Source organism: Populus alba, chromosome 4 (genome assembly GCF_005239225.2).
Source record: "Populus alba chromosome 4, ASM523922v2, whole genome shotgun sequence".
Classification (NCBI taxonomy): Eukaryota; Viridiplantae; Streptophyta; class Magnoliopsida; order Malpighiales; family Salicaceae; genus Populus; species Populus alba.
The window spans coordinates 18,992,332-19,014,722 of NC_133287.1; the positions used below are offsets into that span (position 1 = coordinate 18,992,332).

Consider the following 22,391-nt stretch of genomic DNA (forward strand, 5'->3'; position numbering starts at 1 on the left):
GAAGAAAAAGTAGTTTAATGTGTTTGGTTAAGAATACTTTTGAAATTGAGGTTATAAAATAATTTTAAAATATATATACTAATATTGATGGTTTTAAATTTAAATATTATAGAATTAACTATTCATATTACATCATGAAATAAATAATACTTGATATAAAATATTTTTTATTATTCCATTAAACTATTTATAATTTCATTACATACAAAATTCAGCCGATAAGAACTATATTTTTTATAATTTTGTGAGCGTGTAATAAAATCAGATAAAATATTATCAAGTATAAAATTGATATTACAGTGCGAGTGAATTTAATTTACTTTATACTAGTTTTTTGAGAAAAAAAAATATTGTTCAAAACTAGTTTTTTTTTAAATAAAAAAATTGTTAAAAAAATTAATACATTGAAGAAAAAAAAAAGTGCATGTGAACAGTGCAATTCATTGCAGTGTGCCTGAAACTCTCGTAAAAAAGCAGTAATTTATTGCTTCTCAAAAGTCGTGGTCTTGCCGCATATAAATGGCGGGACCCATGTGTTTTTATTGTTTCACCATTTGTAACCAAACGGTCATTTCATGTGTTTTTAAAGAAACGCGAACGTAAATGCGTTGCCAAACAGGCTCGAATCATCCACTAAATTTAGAGCCGTGTTGGGTGCGTTACCATGATCTAACTTCTTACAATATAAATCAATGGCTTCATCAAAGGGAAACATGTAAAAAGATGAAAGAGAGAGTTACTTACACTACAATGAACAACGAAAATGTGAAGTGAAAGACAAAAAAGATTCTAACCTTGATGAAGAGATTGGATGAACAAAGATTCGAGAGACTTTGAGTTTGGATCCAGTTTAAGTTTTTGCTTTTAAAGTGATCTTTAGTAAAATGAGATGGCACTCAATGAGAGAATCTCATTATTTCAAGATAAACCCATAAATTATTCGGCCAAAATCTGATGATTTTAGATTCAATTTTGGTTTAGAAGGAAAAAAGTTTTTTTTTCTTTTTTTATTTTTTTACCAAGAAAAAGAAGATATGGAAGATTGATTTGTCATCTGATCATTTCGTATCTAATATATATGATGTTAATTTGATTACTAAATGTAGTTTTTTAGTTTCCATTTCACATAGTTTCATTACTCATGATCAATATTTTTTAAAACATTTTCATATCAATATATCAGTAGTCACTCTCGAACCACTTAGATTTTGATTCAATTTTTAGTTTTGTCATTATCTAAAAATTAATTACGAGACAGGAAATCATAACCTTACGATCTCCAGATCAATAACCTTAACATGCCTACATTTACTCAGAAACATCAAAACTTATATACTCTTCATGGGCTTATACCCATCAAAACTTACGCTCTCCCGAGGACATAAAAGTGCTTGAAGGGATCATGGAGCAATCCATTGGGCTTTTTAAGGATTAGATCCAGGCGAGTATGAGCTCAAATTCATTAGCAGAGGCCCTATCCGAGGACGGGACCCATCTAACATGGCAGCAGATTTTATTACACTTTCCATGTTTACTCCCTCTCGTGATTCAAAAATCAAAACCCCTGATAAATCCTTCTCGCTGTGTCAGGTTTCTTTGTCTGATATTACCTGGCCATTCCTTTCTAGGCATCCTTTCATAATTACCCTCCCTCTCCTATACCAAACCCCACAAACCCTAATAAACAACACATATATCTCCTTCTCATTTATCTCTCTCGAAGCAGTTTTCAAGGTTGGAAAAGATGCACGCCAAGACGGATTCGGATGGAACCAGTCTTGACAACTCATGGCTACCAAGGTCACCAAGAAGGCCGTTATACTACGTTCAAAGTCCATCAAACCATGACGCGGAGAAAATGTCTTATGGGTCAAGCCCGACCGTGTCACCAGCACACCTTTACTACCACAGCTCACCAATTCACCATTCTCGCGAGTCTTCTGCGTCAATATTCTCCAATTCACTCAAGATCCCAAGAAGTTTATCTGCTTGGAAACATATAAGGATTGGCGACCAAGATGATGCTGTTCATGATGGTGCTGAGGGTGATAAGGATGGTGATGATTGGGGGAGTGGTGCACGTAATGTGAGACTGTATTTCATCGGGTTCTTGTTCTTTGTTCTGCTGTTCACTGTCTTTTGTTTGATCTTGTGGGGTGCAAGCAAGGCTTACGAGCCTGAAATTTCAGTCAAGGTAAGTTTATTTTCCTCGAAATATTTTCCGAGTTGACTCGGTGGCTCTCTGCCGTGTCAAATAACGAGTCAGTTTCTGTATGTCCTGTGGGGAAATGGAATAGTTGGTGATGATGCCCAGGGCACAGGGGTACTATAAATGTGGATTAGGATCAGACTGTTGCTTTTAGGTTTGCGTGATCAGACTGTTGTTTTTAGGTTTGCGTGATCCCTGATTTTTAGCCTTTAATCATGTCAGTAATTTATTTGATTTTGTTTAAAAATAATTAAAGTAATTCATGTTTAGGAATAAAAAATAAAAAGTGATCAGAAAGGTGTTTTTTCGTGCGTTCTTTTGATGCAGAGCATGGTGTTCGAGAATTTTTATGTTCAGGCAGGGAATGATCAATCGGGAGTGCCAACAGATATGCTGTCCTTGAATTCTACGGTCAGGATTCATTACAAAAACCCCGCTACCTTTTTTGCCGTCCATGTCACCTCTACCCCTCTCGAGATTCACTATTTCCAGCTGAAACTTGCCTCTGGACAGGTAAACTCTGTAGTGCTCGCATCTCTCAAAAACCTGCTTTATCCTTGATTTTCAATAATAGCTAATGGAGGAAGGATAGGATGGTCATTGTGGGTGGCAGTGGGACGTTCAACATTTTGTTTGGTAGTAGGACTTTAACCTTTACAGGGCTGTTCCGAGGAAGGACTTCCGGGTCATGGAAGGATTGTTGGAAGGCTATTGGCCACAAATCTGGAGTGCCTGTAAAAGACTGCAAGGACAGCCTCTCTTTATTCGGACATGTGGTGGAACCCAATGACTTGAGTCGGATGGATCTAGTTTCTTTGTTTTCTTTTTCTTGGCTGTTTTGTCAATTTTTGTCTGCATTGAGCTGTGGGCCTTGGAAAGAAAAATCTCTATATCTGAAAAGGCTGTCCCACTTGCTGGTCTCGTATGGGATTCTAAAGTGTCTCTATGTGTCCCAGAATGTTTGTTCGAATGGGAGAGTAAATTGTGTCATTGCAACTCGAGGAGACAATGCCTTCGAGATTCATTTACATATCGATTCATGCATGTGGACCTTCATATTTCATAAATCAACCAACCAAATTATTCGATTTTGTAATCTGTGAAGCATGAAACGATCGAGTTCTGTGAAGATTTAGATGTCAAAACTGGTGTCCAAATGCTGTGTGACTTTCTTTTTTCAGCTTATTGTTTGGGTATAATTAATTTGTTGTGGATTGGTAAAATAGATGAAGAAGTTTTCTCAATCGAGGAAGAGCAAGAGGACGGTGGCGACGGTGGTGCATGGTTCCCAAGTTCCCGTATATGGAGGGCTGCCGCTTCTCTCTAATGCTAGAGCGCATGGTAACAAAGTTGCACTGCCTCTGAACCTGACATTTGTCTTGAGGTCCAGGGCCTACATTTTGGGAAGATTGGTGAAGTCGAAGTTTCATAAGCGTGTTAGATGCGCTGTTGCTCTTACTGGCCAGAAACTCGGCAAGCCCCACAGGTTGACACATGCATGTGTTTATCACTGAATGATGCACATCTACAAGGGGCACATGTTCGGTTCATTCTTTTGCCATCCACAGTACTGTTGTTGTCTTCTTCATTTCGTTTCATTTGGTCTTGAAGAACGGAGAGATGTATGCAATGTAAATTCAGTACCACATTGTTACAAATGTTTAGAACATAAAATTGGAGCTCATCCTTTATGAGGTTTAGATGGTTTTGCAGTGTGCCGTTCTCTCTCTTTTTCTTTTTTATTAATATACCCGGGCTATTTTATATATATTTCAATTAATTTTTTAAAATTTTAAAATTAATAACTATAAAAATCTTAAATAATTTTAAAATTTATAACATTCAAGATAATTTTTAAAGAATAAACTTAAAAGCTCGTCTTTCAATCATAGTTATTAAATCCAGTCCGGGGGTTGACCCGGCCAAGGAGCCGGGTCTCGGGTTTCATGAGTCAACCCGGGTCAACTCGGGTCAACCTGAATTAACCCGGAAAAATTAAAAAAAAATTAAAGTTTTAATATTTCATATGAAAAAATCCATGTAAATATAGATTATACATATTATAAATAATGAAGTTTAAAATAATATTTTAAAAAGTTTTTTATCTCACATTAAAAAGATATTATGTTAAGCTTTTAAGTTGAAGTATTTAAACTAAAAAAGTTTCTTATCCCACATTGAAAAAACATAATTTTTTTCTTTGGGAACATAGAACATATATACTAATGGGTTTCAAATCCCACATTGAAAAAACATAACTTTTTTCATGGGAACATAGATTATATATATATGAAAGGGCTTCAAATCCCACATTGAAAAGATATTATATTCTCCCTTTAAGTTGAAGTATTTAAACCAAAAGGTTTTTTTATCCCACATTGAAAAAACATGATTTTTTTCTTGGGAACATAGAGTATATATACTAATGGGTTTCAAATACCACATTGAAAAAACATAAAACTTTTTTCATGGGAACATAAAGTATATATATGAAAGGGCTTCAAACCCCACATTAAAAGATACTATGTTATCCCTTTAAGTTGAAGTATTTAAACCAAAAGGTTTTTTATCCCACATTGAAAAAACAAGATTTTTTTCCTTGGAAACATAGAGTATATATACTAATGGGTTTCAATCCCACATTGAAAAAAATATAATTTTTTTCATGTGAACATAGAGTATATATATGAAAGGGCTTCAAACCCCACATTGAAAAGATACTATGTTATCATTTTAAGTTGAAATATTTAAACCAAAAATTTTTTTATCCCATATTTAAAAAAAAAAAAAAAACCAGGTCTCGTCCGGGTTCGCCCGGGTCCCGGGTCGACCAGCCGGGTCGCTCGGGTTTGGTCAGGCTTGCCACAGCCGGTCTTTTATTAAACTCGGACCGGTTCAGCCACCGGGTCAACCCGCCGGGCCGGGCTGAGTTTAATAACACTGGAAACAAATTGGGCTTGCTGTTCACTTATTGGGATTTGATCATAAGCTGATAATACCTTTGCCTAGGGCCAACAAGTGGTATTGGAGATGACGGTTTGTTTTTCACAAGTTTAGATGGAATTGTTAGCTTTTTATAATTAGCCTTATGGCGTGTTTTGAAGTTTTAATCTGTTTTTTTTTTATCTGAATTTTTATTGTTTTAAAATAATTGTTTTAGTTCTTTTTTTATTATTATTTTAATATATTGATACCATAAATAATTTTAAATTTTTTTTTAAAAAAAACCACTAACATACTTTTAGACACTTTTTTAATATATTTGATATTGTTGTAGTTTTGCGGTTATATTTTAGTTACAGTTTTAAAAAAGCAAGTTTAAAAAATATATATTTAATTAAAATTGTTAAGAGAAGAATTCTAAAAAAAACAAGTTTATATAAATAAAAAAAATGTTATTTTAATTTATTTTTTTATAAAATTAAGATTTAAAATGCAATTAAACAAAAATTATTTGGGCAGCCAAACTGATTTTTCCTAGCAGCAAGACAAAAAAACAGAATTTATGATAGTACTAAATAATCTTTTAACCAAATAAAATCAACCACCATGAAAGTAAACTTTGGAATGCGATCGATGATAGATTTGGCATCGTCACTTTCAGATTCAGTGAATAGGTGAATGAGTTATTAACAATTTATATGAACCGATGTCAACGAGTCCATAATTGATCTTTTACGAGTATTGATATGCTGTAAAAATTTGGAGCATTTTGCTCTGTAATTATAAGTTGTCATTGGGGTTTGAAGAAGCTGGCATGCAGGCCTTTGATAGCCAAATTCCTTGCTGCGGCAACTACCAATAGAACACTTAGAACAATGCCTAAGCATCCAAGTCCTAGATTAAGACACCACACGGCATCGTGACCTTTCTGATGTGATTTCTTAATCAAGATCCACATGAAACATGGATAAGCCAGTGTTAAGGGTAAGGTGATCCCTCCAACTAAAGGAGCTAGGCTTGGCAGAAATGGAAGAGCCACGGCTATGAAGAAGGCCATTCCTCCGAAGAAGAGCCGGAAACCACTGCGAACCCACCACGGGCATCGCCTGTTCTTCATGCTAATGTACCTAAATTCCAGGTTGTCGAAAACTGGCATGGCGTAGATTTGGAATGAACTCAGGCAGTTAATCACTACTAGCAAGTATACAAGGCCCTTCACAAATCTTGATGTGTCGCGTCCATGGAACTGCATAAATGCAGTCAACATCCCTCCATTCGACGGTATCTGTCAAAGCGGTAGCAAATAATTAGCACATGCAAAAGATTCCCCATGATGCTGAGATTAAAATAGCAAAATGAGATGTTATTACTCATTGTGCTCGACTTTCAACACTCATCAGGTTTATGGAGGCAACACACTTGTTGTAAAATTGAAAATTGTGTTTTTACCTTGTTTCCATAAGCCCAGAATCCAGCTATTGCTAGAGGAAACTGACACATGGCTACTATGGTGTACGAGACACTCACCCCTCTCCACATCGTCCTTTTGGATGGATTTGTTAAGCTTGAAGGCAGTGTTCCCTGCAACATCAAACATTGAATGAATAATATAAATCATATCCTGAGACCTCATCTAAAAGTTTAAGCTATTGGGTTGAGATGGTTCTTTGACATGGTATCAGAGCCTTGATGAACAAGTGGTCACGAGTTCGAATCTCATCATCCCCATTTATTTGATAAAAATTAAGCACAAAGTAATGTGGACCTGTGCAAGTTTCAAGCCCAAAGGGCTTTCACTTGAGGGGGTGTGTTAGAGAATAATATAAATCATATCCTGGGACCTCACCTAACAGCTTAAGCTATTGGATTGAGATGGTTCTTTGACACCCAGACAAGAAGAGGCCAAGGCATTGTTTTAGTACATTTCGTTAGGGTTTCTATAGAAGTATATGCCTGTAATTTAAGTTCCCCGACAATAAAAATAATCAGATTGAACCACGGGTTTTTCTAGAATTAAACTCGAGATATCTTAATGGGAAAGACCACGCCAATCTCAACTTAGCTATGGCTCATTGGAGATTGAACATGAACTTACACTCGGTACAAAAATTAATGATTTCCGTATAATTATCATTAATGCAACAATTTCTCGTTCATACCTGAATCTCAAGCACAAGATTATGACCCCTGAAAGCAAGCATAATTATACCAATTGCATTCAAGACATCAAACATTCCGGCCACGCTAGATCCCCCCTTGCGTGAGTCATAAGACACACCACTGGGCCTGTCCTTGGAAATGGGCATGGCCCAAATCAGAGTACAGTACCCAATGGCACTAATGGCACCAACTAGTGAGAACCCAGCAATGGAATTCAGGTTAGGTCGCTGAGCCAATGCTATAGCCATGCAAGTGAAGACCAGGAACCACTCTGCCCCGGTCAAAGACTTGGCATCGCATGTAGCCCCACCTTCACACATGAGCTTGAAGAGAAGCTCCATAACTCCAGCTCCTTTTATAATCAGCATGATACATGTGCTCCCTGAGAGGTACATTACCGGAAATATTGCTAGCAACTTTCCAAGCTTTGGACCTGTTCACACACGATTTAAGATTTATATCTGTACTCTAAAACAAAAGGACTTACGGCAGCGATAAAAGAGGATAAGCGATAACTTATGGCAGATTTATGTCTATACACTACAAAGCTAATTTTAAAAAAAAATCTAAATATAAAAGATGAAATCAAAAAAAAAATAAAAAGAAAAAAATATCATCCTTTAAACACGTGACTTATATGATTAGACTGAAAGCATCATACATGAAAAAACTGTGAAGTCAAATCACCTACCAAATCAAATGTTCAATAATGAAATAAAAAAAAAATTAATTGCACAACAGAATCGAAAACAAAAAAAAATAACAATTAACAAAATGAAGATAAAAATAAAAAATAAATTAGAGGGTAAGACATATTTTTTTCATTAAAGAGTAAAATTAAAAAAAAAAACAACTTTAACAAAAGGATAAAAAATAAAAAGAATTAGGATCAAATTGGAAAAAATAATATATGATAGATTTAAATTTAAGGATGAAGTTGAAAATAATAAAAATTATACAAAAAGATTAAGAAAAAATATTAGAAATTAAAAGAATAAGAATTGGAGTTGAAATAACAATAAAATAAAGGACAACTCTTAATTTTTTCAAGGGAAGTAAAAAGAAAAAAAAAAAGTTATGCTAGCGATAAACCATCTCATCATTACTAACGTGCTAATTAAACTAGAAAAAGATGCGGTGGCGATTTTAATGACATGGCGGAAGAGATTTTTTCACCTTCACAAAGTGCTGCACACATTGCTTTACTTGGTAATAACAAAAAACCTAAGCTAAGGTGAAAAGACTAAAAAGCTCCTAAATGCATTTTAAAATTTTTTGCTTCCAAATTAAAATTATTACTTTACTGTATTTTAAAAAGTAAAAAAGACAAAAAAAAATTAGTTTTAAATTTTATTTTTAAGATAATATAGTCATTTCAACATACTTAAAACTTTTAAAAATACAAATATACTCGCAATGTTAATCTTTTAAAGACTAATGTTGGTTGTCCAAAAATATAGAATTATCCCGACTTCCAAGCCATGGTTTTTTTGGAAGGATAAAAATAATTACACTTATGTATTGAATAGTAAAATATGTGCATTTGTACAATGAAAATCCACTTTAGTTTTTTTTTTTAAAAAAAGAGAGTAATACTATCAAGGTAGAATTTGGTCCCTTTAGGTGGAAGTGGAACTAACCAAAGGCGGCTATAGCAAGCTGTAAATATCTGCTGTAGCGAGTTCTAATTCCCGGAATTGGTTCGTGCAGTTGAACAAGAATCCATATGGTGTAGAGCTGCCATGTAAATGCTACGGACAAGCTTATTGCCCCCCATACCCTGCAACCATTCAAATTGAATCGGATTGGAGCTGGCACCCCTTTTATATATATATTTATATATATATATAGTAATCTCTTATCGAATAATTTATTTTTTAAAAATTGGACTAAAATATGCTTAATCTATGAGCACAACATGACCTAAACATATCAAATATCAATTAAAGAAGCAAACACTTTTTATAATCAGACAAGTCTGAGAAATGGTCTCATCCAAAAGATTATATTATATGGTCGATATATATAAGATGCTGTCACTCACCATCCGAGAGTGGCGAAAGCTACTGGAAGTAGAAGGGCTTGGATTCCGATTCCCGACGATAACAAATGGAACACTGCAGTGGCGACATTGCCATTTCTCGATTCGGTAATAGGCAGCCAAGCCTCCTGCGGGTCCTCCATCTTCCAGTGGGTCCTGCAGTCTAATTGGATATCACTTGCTCGAGTTCTTGAGGCTGTCGCCGAGAAAGATATTGCAAAAAACAAAAAGCCTACAAAGGCCTTAATTGGAAGTAGCAGATGAGAGGTTTATAAATATCACTAAGCTCGGGATGTCACCACGAGAAATCATCACGCATGACACCAGCAATGACATCCTATTCCTTTCCTAATTAATTTTATAAATTTAAATTTACACTTATCCTCGCATGCTCCACATCTGGTAGTGGTGTCACTGAAGAAAAAGCAAAACCTAATTTGCTTTCGACAATCATAAATTAATGCATTAAATGGAAAAACGATTTCTCCACGAAAATCTCGTTTTATAATGTCAAGGTGTCCGAGTGTTTTTACTTGATTTGTTTTTCGGGCGAATTTCTCTACTCTAGTTTTTTATTATAAAAAAAGCTTGAATTCTAATTCTTTTTTAAATAAGAGAGATATTATATCAATTAAGCTATAACTTATTGACAATTTTCCCTATACTTGAATCAATGATTTTAAATATAATCCAAATACTAAATCTTTAATTCACTCTAGAATCAATTAAGCTATCGGCAAATCCAAATCACTTCATTCCATGAAAAAAGTTGAGGAAGAAATTTTTTATTCCACAAGATTAAATCAATTGTTCAAAAACACATGATTTTCCATATCTATGTACGAAAAGAAAAGGCAAAGTAGTTTACATAACAAGTTGGAGGACCTCCTATCTAATTACTATTATTTAGTCCACACATGGTGTGTTTGGAGTTGTGGTGAAACCTTAATTTTGTTTTTAATTTTTTTTTAATAGCTTTATGTTTTAATATTAAAAATAATATTACAAAAAAAAAAAAAAAAGGCAGAGATAAATTTAAAAACTAATCACATAATTAAAAAATCAATCATAAATGACTCCACAGGTCTACAAAGAAGAAAAAACAAAGTAACTTACACAATAAGTTAGAGGAACAGCCGGTTCCACAAGCTTTAAAAAAAAGACTATAACAAATAATAGACTAATGAAAATAATTGTCGGGCCAAGATCAAATCAATTGCTCAAAACAGGGAATCACAATTTATTTTTAATTATGTTAAAGAATTTATGTTGAAAAATAATTTTTAATATTAAAATAAGAGGTTATTTTTTGGTACCATTGTCCAAACCATAAAAAGACAACACACAAGATTATAATTCCAACTTGGTATCATTCTCCTCCTTGTGCCGTTTTGAAATGGTGGTGTAGAGTGTTTTTAAAATTATTTTTTATTTTAAAATAATTATTTTAAAATATTTTATATTAGCACATTAAAATAATTAAAAAACACTAAAATAACATTAATTTAATATTTTTTCAAGATAATTAAATATATTTTTAAAACATGTCTAAAATAACAATACCTCTCTTTTTATCTAAAGCTTAAAAGTTGTTAAACTCGGCTTTGGAGTAACCTATTTGTGAGGTCAATTTGGCTTAATTAATTTTTCCACAACAAATCATTTCAAAAATTAAAAAAAAAATTATTTGAAGCCAAGTATCATCTAGATTTATTTACCAAGTAAACCGTGCATACGTCAAAAGTTTACCAGTCAAGTTGTAATTTTAAGAACCGGGGTAAATGTAAAGAAACCGAAGATATACCCATAAGAAATACTCTGATCCACGGCCCATTAGATCAGGGAACAAGGAATCAGAACCCAAAGATCTGTAGAACAAGGTCATTGAAGCCAGCAAGAATATTTTTAATATATGAAACGAATTGATGAACAAAGTTGACACGAGGACAATGAAAATTATCAAATGATAGATTGGCAAGGGAAACCATCGATCTTCAAAAAAGAGAAGTTTGTTGATATAAGATTTTATAATTTGAGAATTCGAAGTTGAAATTTTACACATAATTTGGTATATTAAGTGAATTAACATATACAAAAAATTGTAGCTTTTTTCTACACTCATGATCAACTATCATTCGGGGTGGAAGAAGTTGGCATGCAGGCCTTTGGTAGCCAAATTCCAAACTGCTGCAACGACCAATAGAAAACTCAGAACCATGCCTAAGCATCCAAGTCCTAGGTTAAGACACCACATGACACCATGGCCCTTTTGACGGGGTTTCTTGATCGAAATCCACATGAAACATGGATAAGCCAGTGTAAGGGGTAACGCGATTCCTCCGATTAAAGCAGCCAGGCTAGGTAAAAATGGAAAAGCCACAGCTATAAAGAAGGCCAATGCTCCGAAAAAAAGCCGAAACCCGGTGCGAACCCACCACGAGCACCGCTTGTTCTTCATGCAAGTGTACCTGAATTCCAGGTTGTCGAAAACTGGCATGGCGTAGATTTGGAATGAGCTCAGGCAGTTAATCACTACTAGCAGGTAGACAAGGCCCTTCGCGAATTTTGAGGTGTCGTGTCCATGGAACTGCATAAATGCAGTCAACATCCCTCCATTCGAGGGTATCTGCCAAAGCAGTAGCAAATAATTAAGGATATGCAAAAGATTAGCCGTGATGCTGAAATTAAAAGTAGTTGAATGATATGTCATCACTCATTACCCTGCAGTTTTCAGGATTATGGGATGCAATAAATTGACTGCAGAACAGAGAACAGAAAGCTGTGGTTTTACCTTGTTTCCATAAGCCCAAAACCCAGCAATTGCAACAGGAAACAAGCACATGGCTATTATTATGTATGAGAGAGTCACTCCTCTCCACATTTGCTTTTTGGATGGACATTTTGAACTTGAAGGCAGGGTGCCCTGCATCAAACATCACATACTCTTTAATCTTTTATATATATAGAAGCTAAGAAAGGTACAGATATTACAAATGTTAATGGGCTTCCCTCGGCCCAAATGAGAGCAGGACATGTCATGTAATTTAATATTTTTTTCTGGGCCTTCAATTTTTATATGTATTACTAATTTAAGTAGCCTAAAAAGAAAAAAAATAGTAATAAATTGATCGTTGGAGTATTCTTGCCTGGATTTCAAGCACAAGATTGTGACCCCTGAAAGCAAGCGCAATCATCCCAATTGCATTCAAGACATCAAACATTTCAGACGTGCCGGATTCCTCCTTCTGTGAATTATAAGATACTCCGGTAGGCCTGCCCTTAGAGATTGGCAGTGCCCAGATCAGAGTACAATAGGCAATGGCAGTGACTGCACCGATGAGGGAGAACCCAGAAATGGAATTCAAGTTAGGCCGTTGAGCCAATGCTATAGCCATGCAAGTGAAGACCAAAAACCACCCTGCCCCTACCAATGGATTGTCTTCACTTGTAGCCTCACCTCCAAACATCATTTTAAAGAAAAGCTCCATTGTTCCAGCTCCTCTGATAATCAGCAACACACATGAGCCCCCGGATAAATACATTACTGGGAATATAGCCAGCAACTTCCCAAGTTTTGGGCCTGTCCACAGACACAATAACATAAGTTACCTGAAAAAAAGCAAGAAAATCTACCTAGAAATTTGAAATTTTTGGTGCTAACCAAAGGCGGCTATTGCAAGTTGGAGATATCTGCTGTAGCGAGTTCCAATTCCAGGTACTGATTCATGAAGTTGGACAAGAACCCATATGGTATAGAGTTGCCAGGTAAATGCTAGCGACAAGCATATGATTCCCCATGCCCTGCAACCATTGGAGAATTTACCATGACTCAGCAAGCCATCATTAATTTAATATTTCCCTTTTTTGTATTTGCCCAATTGGCTATAGCTCAGCCATTTAAAATTGCTAGCTTATGCTGTTTCTTTTTCTAGTCTATTTTTACCAAGCAAGACATTAAAAATTATGCAAGAGATAGCTTTTTGATGCATGCGTCGGAGAATCTGTCAAGAGAGAAAAAAATGTTCTTGCTTGACTTACCATCCAAGAGTGGAAAATGCCACAGGAAGTAGAAGGGCTTGAATCCCAATTCCTGAAGAAAGTAAATGAAACACGGAAGTAACAGTATTGCCATTTCTTGATTCTGTAATAGGAAGCCAAGCTTCTTGTGGGTTGATCTCAGACAGGTAGCCTGAACTATCTGAGGAATCATAAACCCCCATGCTTGTACTCGTAGCAGCACTCTGCATTTCTCGCATGGAACTTGCTGCAACATTGATGACTTGAAGAGATACTTCCGGGCCGGAGGCTGTACTGGGAAGGTTGTGGAGAGGTAATTGTTCAACATTGCCAATTTCTCCCATGACTTTTCTGTGTTTTGCTTTTGCTTGATTATTTCTTACAACCTCACAGTTCTCGTGGGAACAATTTGTGGAAGCAACTAAAGCTGAGAAGGCGTGACAGCGGCAACCTTCAGCTAGCGAATGTGGGAATGCCGTGTGTTGATATAGAACACGCATCGCATGATTAAACTATATACGACGTCACAAGCTTGCAGCATGAGTTGACATCACAAAATGACGTCCTGTTTTTCTACCCATAATTAAACTAATGCCAATCACCAGCTAAGTGGAGTATAATCCGAAAGATTTTCCAAAACAAATCGAACATTGAACTTCCAAATCATGTTAAAAAAAGTGGATGGATTGTCATTTAATTATTTCGGAGTTGATTTAATTAAACTTTGATGACTCGGTAGGTTATTTTATGATTTTATTTGACTCCATCAGAATCAGAAAAAAAAATTATCAATAATGTTTTTAAAAAAAATATATATATATATATATAAAGTGATATGGTTGTTTTTTTTAAAAAAAGAAAAATGTAAAACCACATTCAATTCAAAAACCTAGAACCTTGTCCAAAACTCACCAACCCAAGACAAAACACGGGTCTTCAACAGTTCTTGTAACCATTATACTTTTTCTTTAGGTGCGTGAATGGGAAAGACAAGTGGAAAAAGAAAGAAAGAAAAGGAAAACTCGTTTGAGAGGGATAATGACTCATGAGAACAGGCGGCCCGAAGAGCCAGCGTGGTTATTTCAAAGAAATTTCTTGTATCCCAGCTTCCTCTCCCATCTAACTCCTTGGAATTCCTGTCCAAAGAGGAAAAAACATTTTTTTTTAAAAAAAGAGAGTTACCGTTAATGGACAAAACTTATATATTCTTCTCATTTAAAGGTAAATTTCATTCTGAATTCAACCACCAGATACACAATAATAATAATAATGATGATTTTTGACCCACCATTGATGGGTTGTGGCATTTATTTCGTGCAATCAAAGCGTGGGGCGTGTTTTTTACTTTCATCGAAGTGGGTGAGATGCCTCAAATCTCAAATCTCGAGACCCTAGAAGAAGGTAGGGCAATGAAACACGGGGACATGTTTCACCACTGAAGTCCTAGAAAAAACACTTTATACGTTACGTAGCGGTTCAGTTTACTTATTTTCTTTAACTAAAAAAACAAAAAAATAGACCTTACTAATATTTTTTCTAATAAAAAAAAAATTAAACCATGAAAGATTGATTTGATATTACCTAATTTTTTTTGATAAGTCTACAAACAACTCAGATGATCGATAAAAAATAATTTAATTAAAAATATATATTTAAGATGAGTCTTTTAATATAAATATTGAAATGATAACATATTATATCAGATCAACCCGAGTTGAAAAAATAAAATTATAAAACTTAATTTACAATCACCTAGTGTTGAAAGATAAAATTAAATCAATTAAAAAAATGACTTAAGTTAACTATAGTTAACTCGTCAAACTCATAACTTAACTTATGAAATGAGAATAACTTTATAGAAAGCAAACCAAAACAAATCATAAAACCTAATTTCTAACCAATTAAATATTGAATTATGAAATTGAAAAAAAAAACTCGAGTCAACTAAGTTAACTTATTAAACTTAACCCGAGTTATAAGCTCGAGATAACATTATTAAAAATAAATTAAAAATATATAAAAATTTAATTTCTAATAAACCTAACATTAAATTAAAAGATAAAATAAAAATTAAAAAAATATAAATAAAAAATAAACAAAATATTATTTTAGTGAATAATATTTTACGAGAAGAAGAGGTATAATAAATTCCTTTTTTTTTAGTTTTTTTTTTTTTTTTTTTTTGTTATTGTGTACATAAAGAAGGTTAAAAATACAATGATCATTAAAAAAAATCTTATAAAGATCCACGACGTTTTTCCACGAGGTAACAAGTTTTCAAAGCAATTGGATTTCTTTAATTTTCAAGTATCATGTGTTTAACAAAAGAAGAAGAAAGTGGTAAGAGAGAGATGTAAACTTTATCAAGAAGACCCTCACACAACAAAGCCCTTTCCCTGCGAAAACTAGGATGAGAATTTAACCTGAAATTGATAGATACCTACTCAACTGACATGAATTTATAGAGAACTTTTAGGCCCGATCGTGTTTCGAGTAAAATCTCAAGGTTGAAAGTTAGATTTTATTTTTAATATGGATATTAACCCACCCAACTTGGAATAAATAAATAGTAATAAAATTTGAAAAAATTACATGCATATCAACCTTATTATATACTAAATAGTTATAAATTATATTATTTGAGTTCAGGTTATGGATACCCAATAAGTATCCGAAACCCAATCAGATGAGATTCGAGTATAAAAAATCAATACTCAATCGGGATCAAATAATTATTTTAAATTCAAGTTTAAATATAAATAGTTAAAAAACCGACCGGTAAATATCCATGGCCAGCAAAAAGAGGTGGAGGAGAAATTGAGATCAAATGCTGTCCCTGCCGATCTTAATTCTCAAGTCTTGATCAGAGCCCTTCCACTTCTACCAAAAAGTAAATAAATAAAAGACAATCAAGGGAACATATTTTTGGTACACCACCTTCGAGGATCCGCTGATTTTTGAACCGATCGATTTGCAAACATCTCTTTCAATTGTCTCCAGAATTAAAAAGGAGTCCTTATTGGTCCATCTTAATTTCCACTCGAAGAATTATTGGTTGAACTGGTGAATTTGCCCCCTCAGAATTATTGCTCGAAAGGTTAAATTCCAAAGGAGCTTTGGTGGTGACTTATCTTGTTTGGCACTTTAATCCTGCAATGTTTGATAAGCAACAGCAAGGTGTTTCCGAGGAAAGAATCACCAGACAGTGGTCACTTATGGAATAACTTTTTCCTAGCTTTTATGCTGCGCCTGTTATGCGACTTGAGAAATTTCGTCCCTTTGCCCCATAACAGGTAATGCTTGCACCGCCGAGCCAATTAGCTCCATAAATTATTAGTTTTACCCATTTGCTTATTTGTCTATATAATATCATTGTAAAACCAAGCGAATGAATTCATAATTTAAAACCTAGCTATTTATTTGATAGATCAAGAAGAATTTTAGTTCCACACTAGGTCAGTCCTGGCTGGCTCTAATTCACTAATCCGAAGGAAAAAATATTGTTGATGTGAATGTTTGATTCTTTGTAATGTAGTAATTTCAAACCAATCACTGCCTTTTTGACCAACCAAAGAGTTCATTTCTTGCAGAGAAAGCTAGAGTTAAACCCTTCCCAGTAAGAAGATGGTTGAGGTGAATTCAACTTGGTATGGGTTCGGCTAAACACTAAATCTAAGAGTAAAGAGGATGTGCTTTAGAGCAGATCTAACTTGGTATGAGCTTGACCAAGCACTGAGCCTAAGTGCTAAGGGGATGTGCCCATAAATTAACCCAACTTAGCATGAGCTCAACCAAACATTAAGTCTAAGTGTTAAGGGACCTATCCCAGGATAGACCCAACCTGACATGGGACTAGCTAAGCGCGGACCTCAAATGACAAAGGGACTTGCTTCTAGGCAGACCTAACCCGACATGAACTTGGTCAAAAGCTGAGCCTAAATAATAAAAAGACTTGTCCCAAGATGAACCCCCCTCTTGGCATGAGTTTAGCTAAGTGCCGAATCCAGGTGTCAAAGAAGGCCCTAAACAGACAACAACTAGTAATGAAAGATCCTTAAAGAACGAGAAGAAATTTTATTATTTATTTTCTTGATAGACCGCTATGAAAGTTAATATCAATGATATTTATCTCTTATTAATATTAATTTCTAAGATATTTATCTCTCATTAATTATAATGACAAGCATATTTAACTGGTTATGAATGTGATGTCTAATCCCATCAATATTTAATTCTTGTATCTTTTTTTTTTATATATATGTTATTTTGGTTATATATGTAATGTCTAATCCTCATTAATGTTATGATGGAAATATACACCTTTACCCTTTTAGGGTATATGGGATTACTAGATATGAAGAATATAAATACTTCTCCGGCCATTCATGTTAAGACGTTTAGAACTTCTATTCAAAATAAATAAATTCTTATAAGTACTAAAATATTTATTACATCAAAACAAGAACAAACACTTTGGTTTTTGAAACTGAATGCTTTTTATTGTAGTTATTACTTCTTTTCCTTTTAAAAATTACTAATTTTATTATTGGAGAATACTCAAATCTTTAAAAAAAAAAAAATGAAAAGCAAAAGGCATTCATTGGTAGACAATTTCTATAAAGTTGGAGAATAAAAACTCTTAAACAATAAACTTTGTTTGACTCCTAATCCAACAACCAAAGAATCTTATACCTAATGTTTGGAGCATCATCGCCTTTAATGTTAAATCTTGGACTTTGTAATGTTGTGAGATGAAATTCCATTACTATGTATTGGTTTTGGTCATTGTAAGACATCTACAACATTGACTTGCTATAGGCGACTTCTTTTTAAAGAATTTTTACCGTTGATCGTCCTTGTTTTGTGGACTTAACCTAACTGGCATCTCGAAGTCTATATTCTATGTGGCTTTCTTTTTTCAATGAAAAGAATAAGAGTTATAGTTGTTCACTTGTTCTTACTCTCATATTAATTAATTAAAGATAATTCAGATTATTTTTTTAATAATGCATGTTCCACGTTACTCTATATATTCATTCCATAATGTTAACTAGTCCAATGGGAAAATGAAAATAAATAAATAAATTCGAAAAACATAGCATATATTGTATTTCACTCATGTAACTTAGCAATAGAAATGGTGTTTCTTAATATTTCAAAAAATAAATAAATAAAGTATCATCTTTATTTTGTTCATGTTGGACTAAAGAAACAATAGAAGTTTCACTAGAAGGAGAAGATAAGATTTTTATGGCAACCCTTAATCCTTGCTTCGCGCTCACCACAAGTCACAATCATGATTCTTAAAATATAACTATGCTTTTTGTTCATGTTTGTTTTTACATTTTAAAAGTTTTTTTAAAAAAAAAATTATTTTTTTTATTTTAAATTAATATTTTTTTATGTTTTTAAATCATTTTGATATGTTGATATCAAAAATAATTTTTAAAAAAATAAAAAATATATATTATTTTGATATATTTTTAAGTAAAAAATATTTTAAAAAATAATTGTAATCACACTCCCAAAATAAACTATTCTTTATCTTTATAGAAGATCCGTACATGAAAATTAAAATAAATACGAATTACTCTGTCAAAAAAGTAGATAAGTTTATTCAATGAATACAAATTAAAAATTATAGTAGTTGTGGTTTAAAAAAAATTATATAATAAAAATATTAAAATAAATTTTTTTAATTTTATTTTTTTAAAAATTATTTTTAAAACCTCGTTACCCAATAATAAACACCACCAACCCCAAGGTGCGCGCCTTGTCAGGTTTGATGAAGTGGGGCAAGCATGCCCGGCCCTCCATGTTAGCAACACGTTAAAGAAGGACCCTTGTTGAAAAAAGGAAAGAGATAGCCCCCCCACGAGCTTGGTTTAGTTGTTAGGGACAACAAGGTTGAATTGCTTTAAGATTTACGTCATGTTTGTTTATAGAAAAATATTTTTTTTAAAAAAAAAAAAAGTGGTTTTTTTTAAAAATAAATTCTAAAAAATTAAATTATTTTTCAATGTTTGATGTTGTAATAAAAAATAAATTAGAAAACACTTTCTAGTATTTGATTATGTTATGTAAAATAAGCTGGAAAATAGCTTATTAATTTTTATTTTTTTTCAAGTTTATTAAAATAATAAGGTATAAATCTTACAAATTAAAAATTTTGAATGGAATGGAATTGAAAAAAAAATATAATTTCATAAATTATTTCAAATAAAATAAATAATAATCAAAATAATAGAGATAAAATCTAACAGATAAAAAAAATTAAAAGATGATGAAATTAAAATAATAATAATTACAATTTTACAAATTATTTTAAATAAAATAAGTAACAATCAAAAGAATGAGAACCAAATTTGATAGATAAAAAATTTCAATAAAAAAAATAATAAGAAAAAAGTAAATAACAATCATAAAAATAAAGACCAAAGTTAATATAAAAATTAAATTTTAAGGGATGAATTTGAAAAAAAAAAAAAAACAGATTCGAACAAAATATATAGCAATCAAAAGTTTGAGGATCAAATTTGACATAATCAGTAAATAATATGATATCTTTAATTTTTTCACAACTCCTTAGAAAAGTGTTTTCCGTTCAAAATAAAAGGAAAACACTTTCCTGAAAATCAAGCTAATTTTTTCTTTGACAATAAAGTGTTTTTCGTTGACCAACTTTTCTAATAGCAAACAAATACAAAAAAATTTGAAAAAAGTAGTTTTTCAAAAACTACTTTCCGAGATACAAACACACCCTTAGGACTCAAGTTTCGTTATTATTTCTTCTAAAACTATAGTATAGTAATTAACTAACAATGGGAGCTACTCACATAGTTTAGTAGAACAATATTTTTTTTATTTTATCTTTTAACATTAAATTTATTAGGGATTGAGTTTCATAATTTATTTTAATTTTTTTATAAGATTATTCTAGTCTCATAACCCGAGTTACTAGTTTTGCAGGTTAATTCGGTTGACTCGAGTATTTTTAGGTTATTTTTTTAATTGATTTTTTTTCAATTTTATCCTTCATTGATTGAAAATTAAACTTTATAATTTATTTTGGTTTGCTTTATATGAGATTATTTTAATCTAATAACTCGATTTAATGGTTTGGTAGTTAAACTGAGTTGTCTTTGATTTTTTGTTTGTTTGTTTTAATTGATTTTTTTTTTCAATTTGCCCTTAAATATTAGAATGATTGAGAATTAAGTTTCATAATTTATTTTGATTTATTTTCTATTTGGCTATCTTGATCTTATAATTTAAATTTGACAAGTTGATTGTTTTTTTGTTATTTTTAATTTTATCCTTCAATATTAAATTGATAGAGAATTAAACTTCAATATATTTTTTGATTTGATTTTTTATGAGGTTATCACTTTTTTCATGACCTGAATCTTGAATTTTATATATCAACTTGGGTTAACCCGAGTCAATCCAATATATTATCTTCTCGATACTTAAAAAAAAAAATCATCATAAGATCTTTTTAGTCAAATTACATTTTCTAGTTTTCCATATTGTTTTTGAAATTGTCAAATTAACCGAATCATATCAAATTAATTTATATATATATATATATATATATATATATATATATATATATATATATTTTATAAAAAACACGCTAGAAATATATCAATACATGACATAGCGCTAGTAAATGGTAAGGTTTATATATATAATTGATTATAATATATATAATGGAGTAAAAAATATTTGATGCAATGTCAAAAATAAAACATGTCCTTACAAAGGTGTGTGGTACTGTATTGACTTCCATTAAAAAAAAAAAAAAAAGGAAAGAAAAAGGGACAGGGCCCATTTTAAAATGTGAATGACACTTCTCCATAGAGAATAAATGATGTCGTGATGTGTATAGTGAATAGTAAAAATAAATAAAAAATAGTGATGGTTAAAGTAGAAGTCACGAACTTTTCCTATCCTTGCTTTATTTTGTGCCTAAAGTTAAAAGAAATCCAGAAATAACGACATCATTCGAGAGAGATTGAAGAATTTTGGTCATGCTCAACAACCATAGAAATGCGTAGGATATTTATTTTTCTCCACGAAATCTTTTTTAATGTAGAATAATACTATTCTTTCTAGAATCATTTAAAAAAAAAAAAAACTAATAGACGAATGAATTCTATAAGTTTAATAATTAAAATTTCTTTGAAAGGTGATCCTGGGAATAACCTTACATACATACATACATATATATATATATATATATATATATATATATATATATAATTAGCATTAATTACTTCATTCTTAAATAAGGTATTATTCCTTAAAGTAAATCCGCGGTATCAATTCTTTCAAATATGGAATTAATGGACAATTTAATCAAGTTGCTAATCACAAATTCAACTTTCATGAGACCTTTTTTTTTTAAAAAAAAAATATAATAGCATATTTTCATTAGTCTTGTGTCACCAATTAATCTTTCTTCTTTTGAATAGTTGAGAGCAATACCTAATATTTAATTTGTGAGGAGGCTGCAACTATTTCATGATCAAACGGATGTATATGTAATCGAGATAAGGAAACTCAAACAAATTAAGAGGTTTAAAATGAATAAAATATAGAAAGGAAAAAAACTACAAAAAAGTTGATTTTTTTTATGAACAATTGAAAGTAACTAGTAACTACATAAATAAATAGTAGAATTAATGTCCAAGTAAACTCAGACAATAAGCTAAATCATACTTAGAATATACTTTCCCGAATATCAGGTGCATAGCTATAAAATATAGGCTGCCAAAATTGAAACTACAGGACTATCCTGTTTGTTTTTGTGTTTTATATTTTATATTTTAATTTTTTTTGTATTTTTATATTATTTTAATGCACTGATATTAAAAATAATTTTTGTTTTAAAAAATATTATTTTGATGCATTTTTAAGTTAAAAACACTTTGAAAAGCGACCGCAACCACTCCTAAACATGTTTGCTTCGTCTTTATATTGATTAGTCCCATTTGTTGACCCACGTATCAAATTTAG

The 22,391-nt window shown here is 32.1% G+C and overlaps 3 protein-coding genes across 3 annotated transcripts; 1 reads left to right on the forward strand and 2 right to left on the reverse strand.

Moving 5' to 3' along the window:
- The first annotated feature begins 1,561 nt into the window (after positions 1–1,561).
- LOC118060545 (uncharacterized) lies at positions 1,562–3,977 on the forward strand. The gene is made up of 3 exons (XM_035073777.2): positions 1,562–2,194; positions 2,537–2,722; positions 3,436–3,977. The coding sequence occupies exons 1-3, from the start codon at positions 1,745–1,747 to the stop codon at positions 3,721–3,723; spliced, it is 924 nt and encodes a 307-aa protein (XP_034929668.1). The 5' UTR covers positions 1,562–1,744; the 3' UTR covers positions 3,724–3,977.
- Positions 3,978–5,694: 1,717 nt separating this feature from the next.
- On the reverse strand, positions 5,695–9,496 carry LOC118060455 (lysine histidine transporter-like 8). The gene is made up of 5 exons (XM_035073681.2): positions 9,357–9,496; positions 8,953–9,092; positions 7,312–7,745; positions 6,602–6,733; positions 5,695–6,437 (listed from the first exon to the last, which is right to left on the reverse strand). The coding sequence occupies exons 1-5, from the start codon at positions 9,494–9,496 to the stop codon at positions 5,943–5,945; spliced, it is 1,341 nt and encodes a 446-aa protein (XP_034929572.1). The 3' UTR covers positions 5,695–5,942.
- A 1,903-nt stretch (positions 9,497–11,399) lies between these two features.
- On the reverse strand, positions 11,400–13,829 carry LOC118060489 (lysine histidine transporter-like 8). The gene is made up of 5 exons (XM_035073712.2): positions 13,392–13,829; positions 13,015–13,154; positions 12,500–12,933; positions 12,145–12,276; positions 11,400–11,979 (listed from the first exon to the last, which is right to left on the reverse strand). Exons 1-5 carry the CDS (start codon positions 13,712–13,714, stop codon positions 11,485–11,487), a joined length of 1,524 nt encoding a protein of 507 aa, XP_034929603.1. The 5' UTR covers positions 13,715–13,829; the 3' UTR covers positions 11,400–11,484.
- Positions 13,830–22,391: the final 8,562 nt, after the last annotated feature.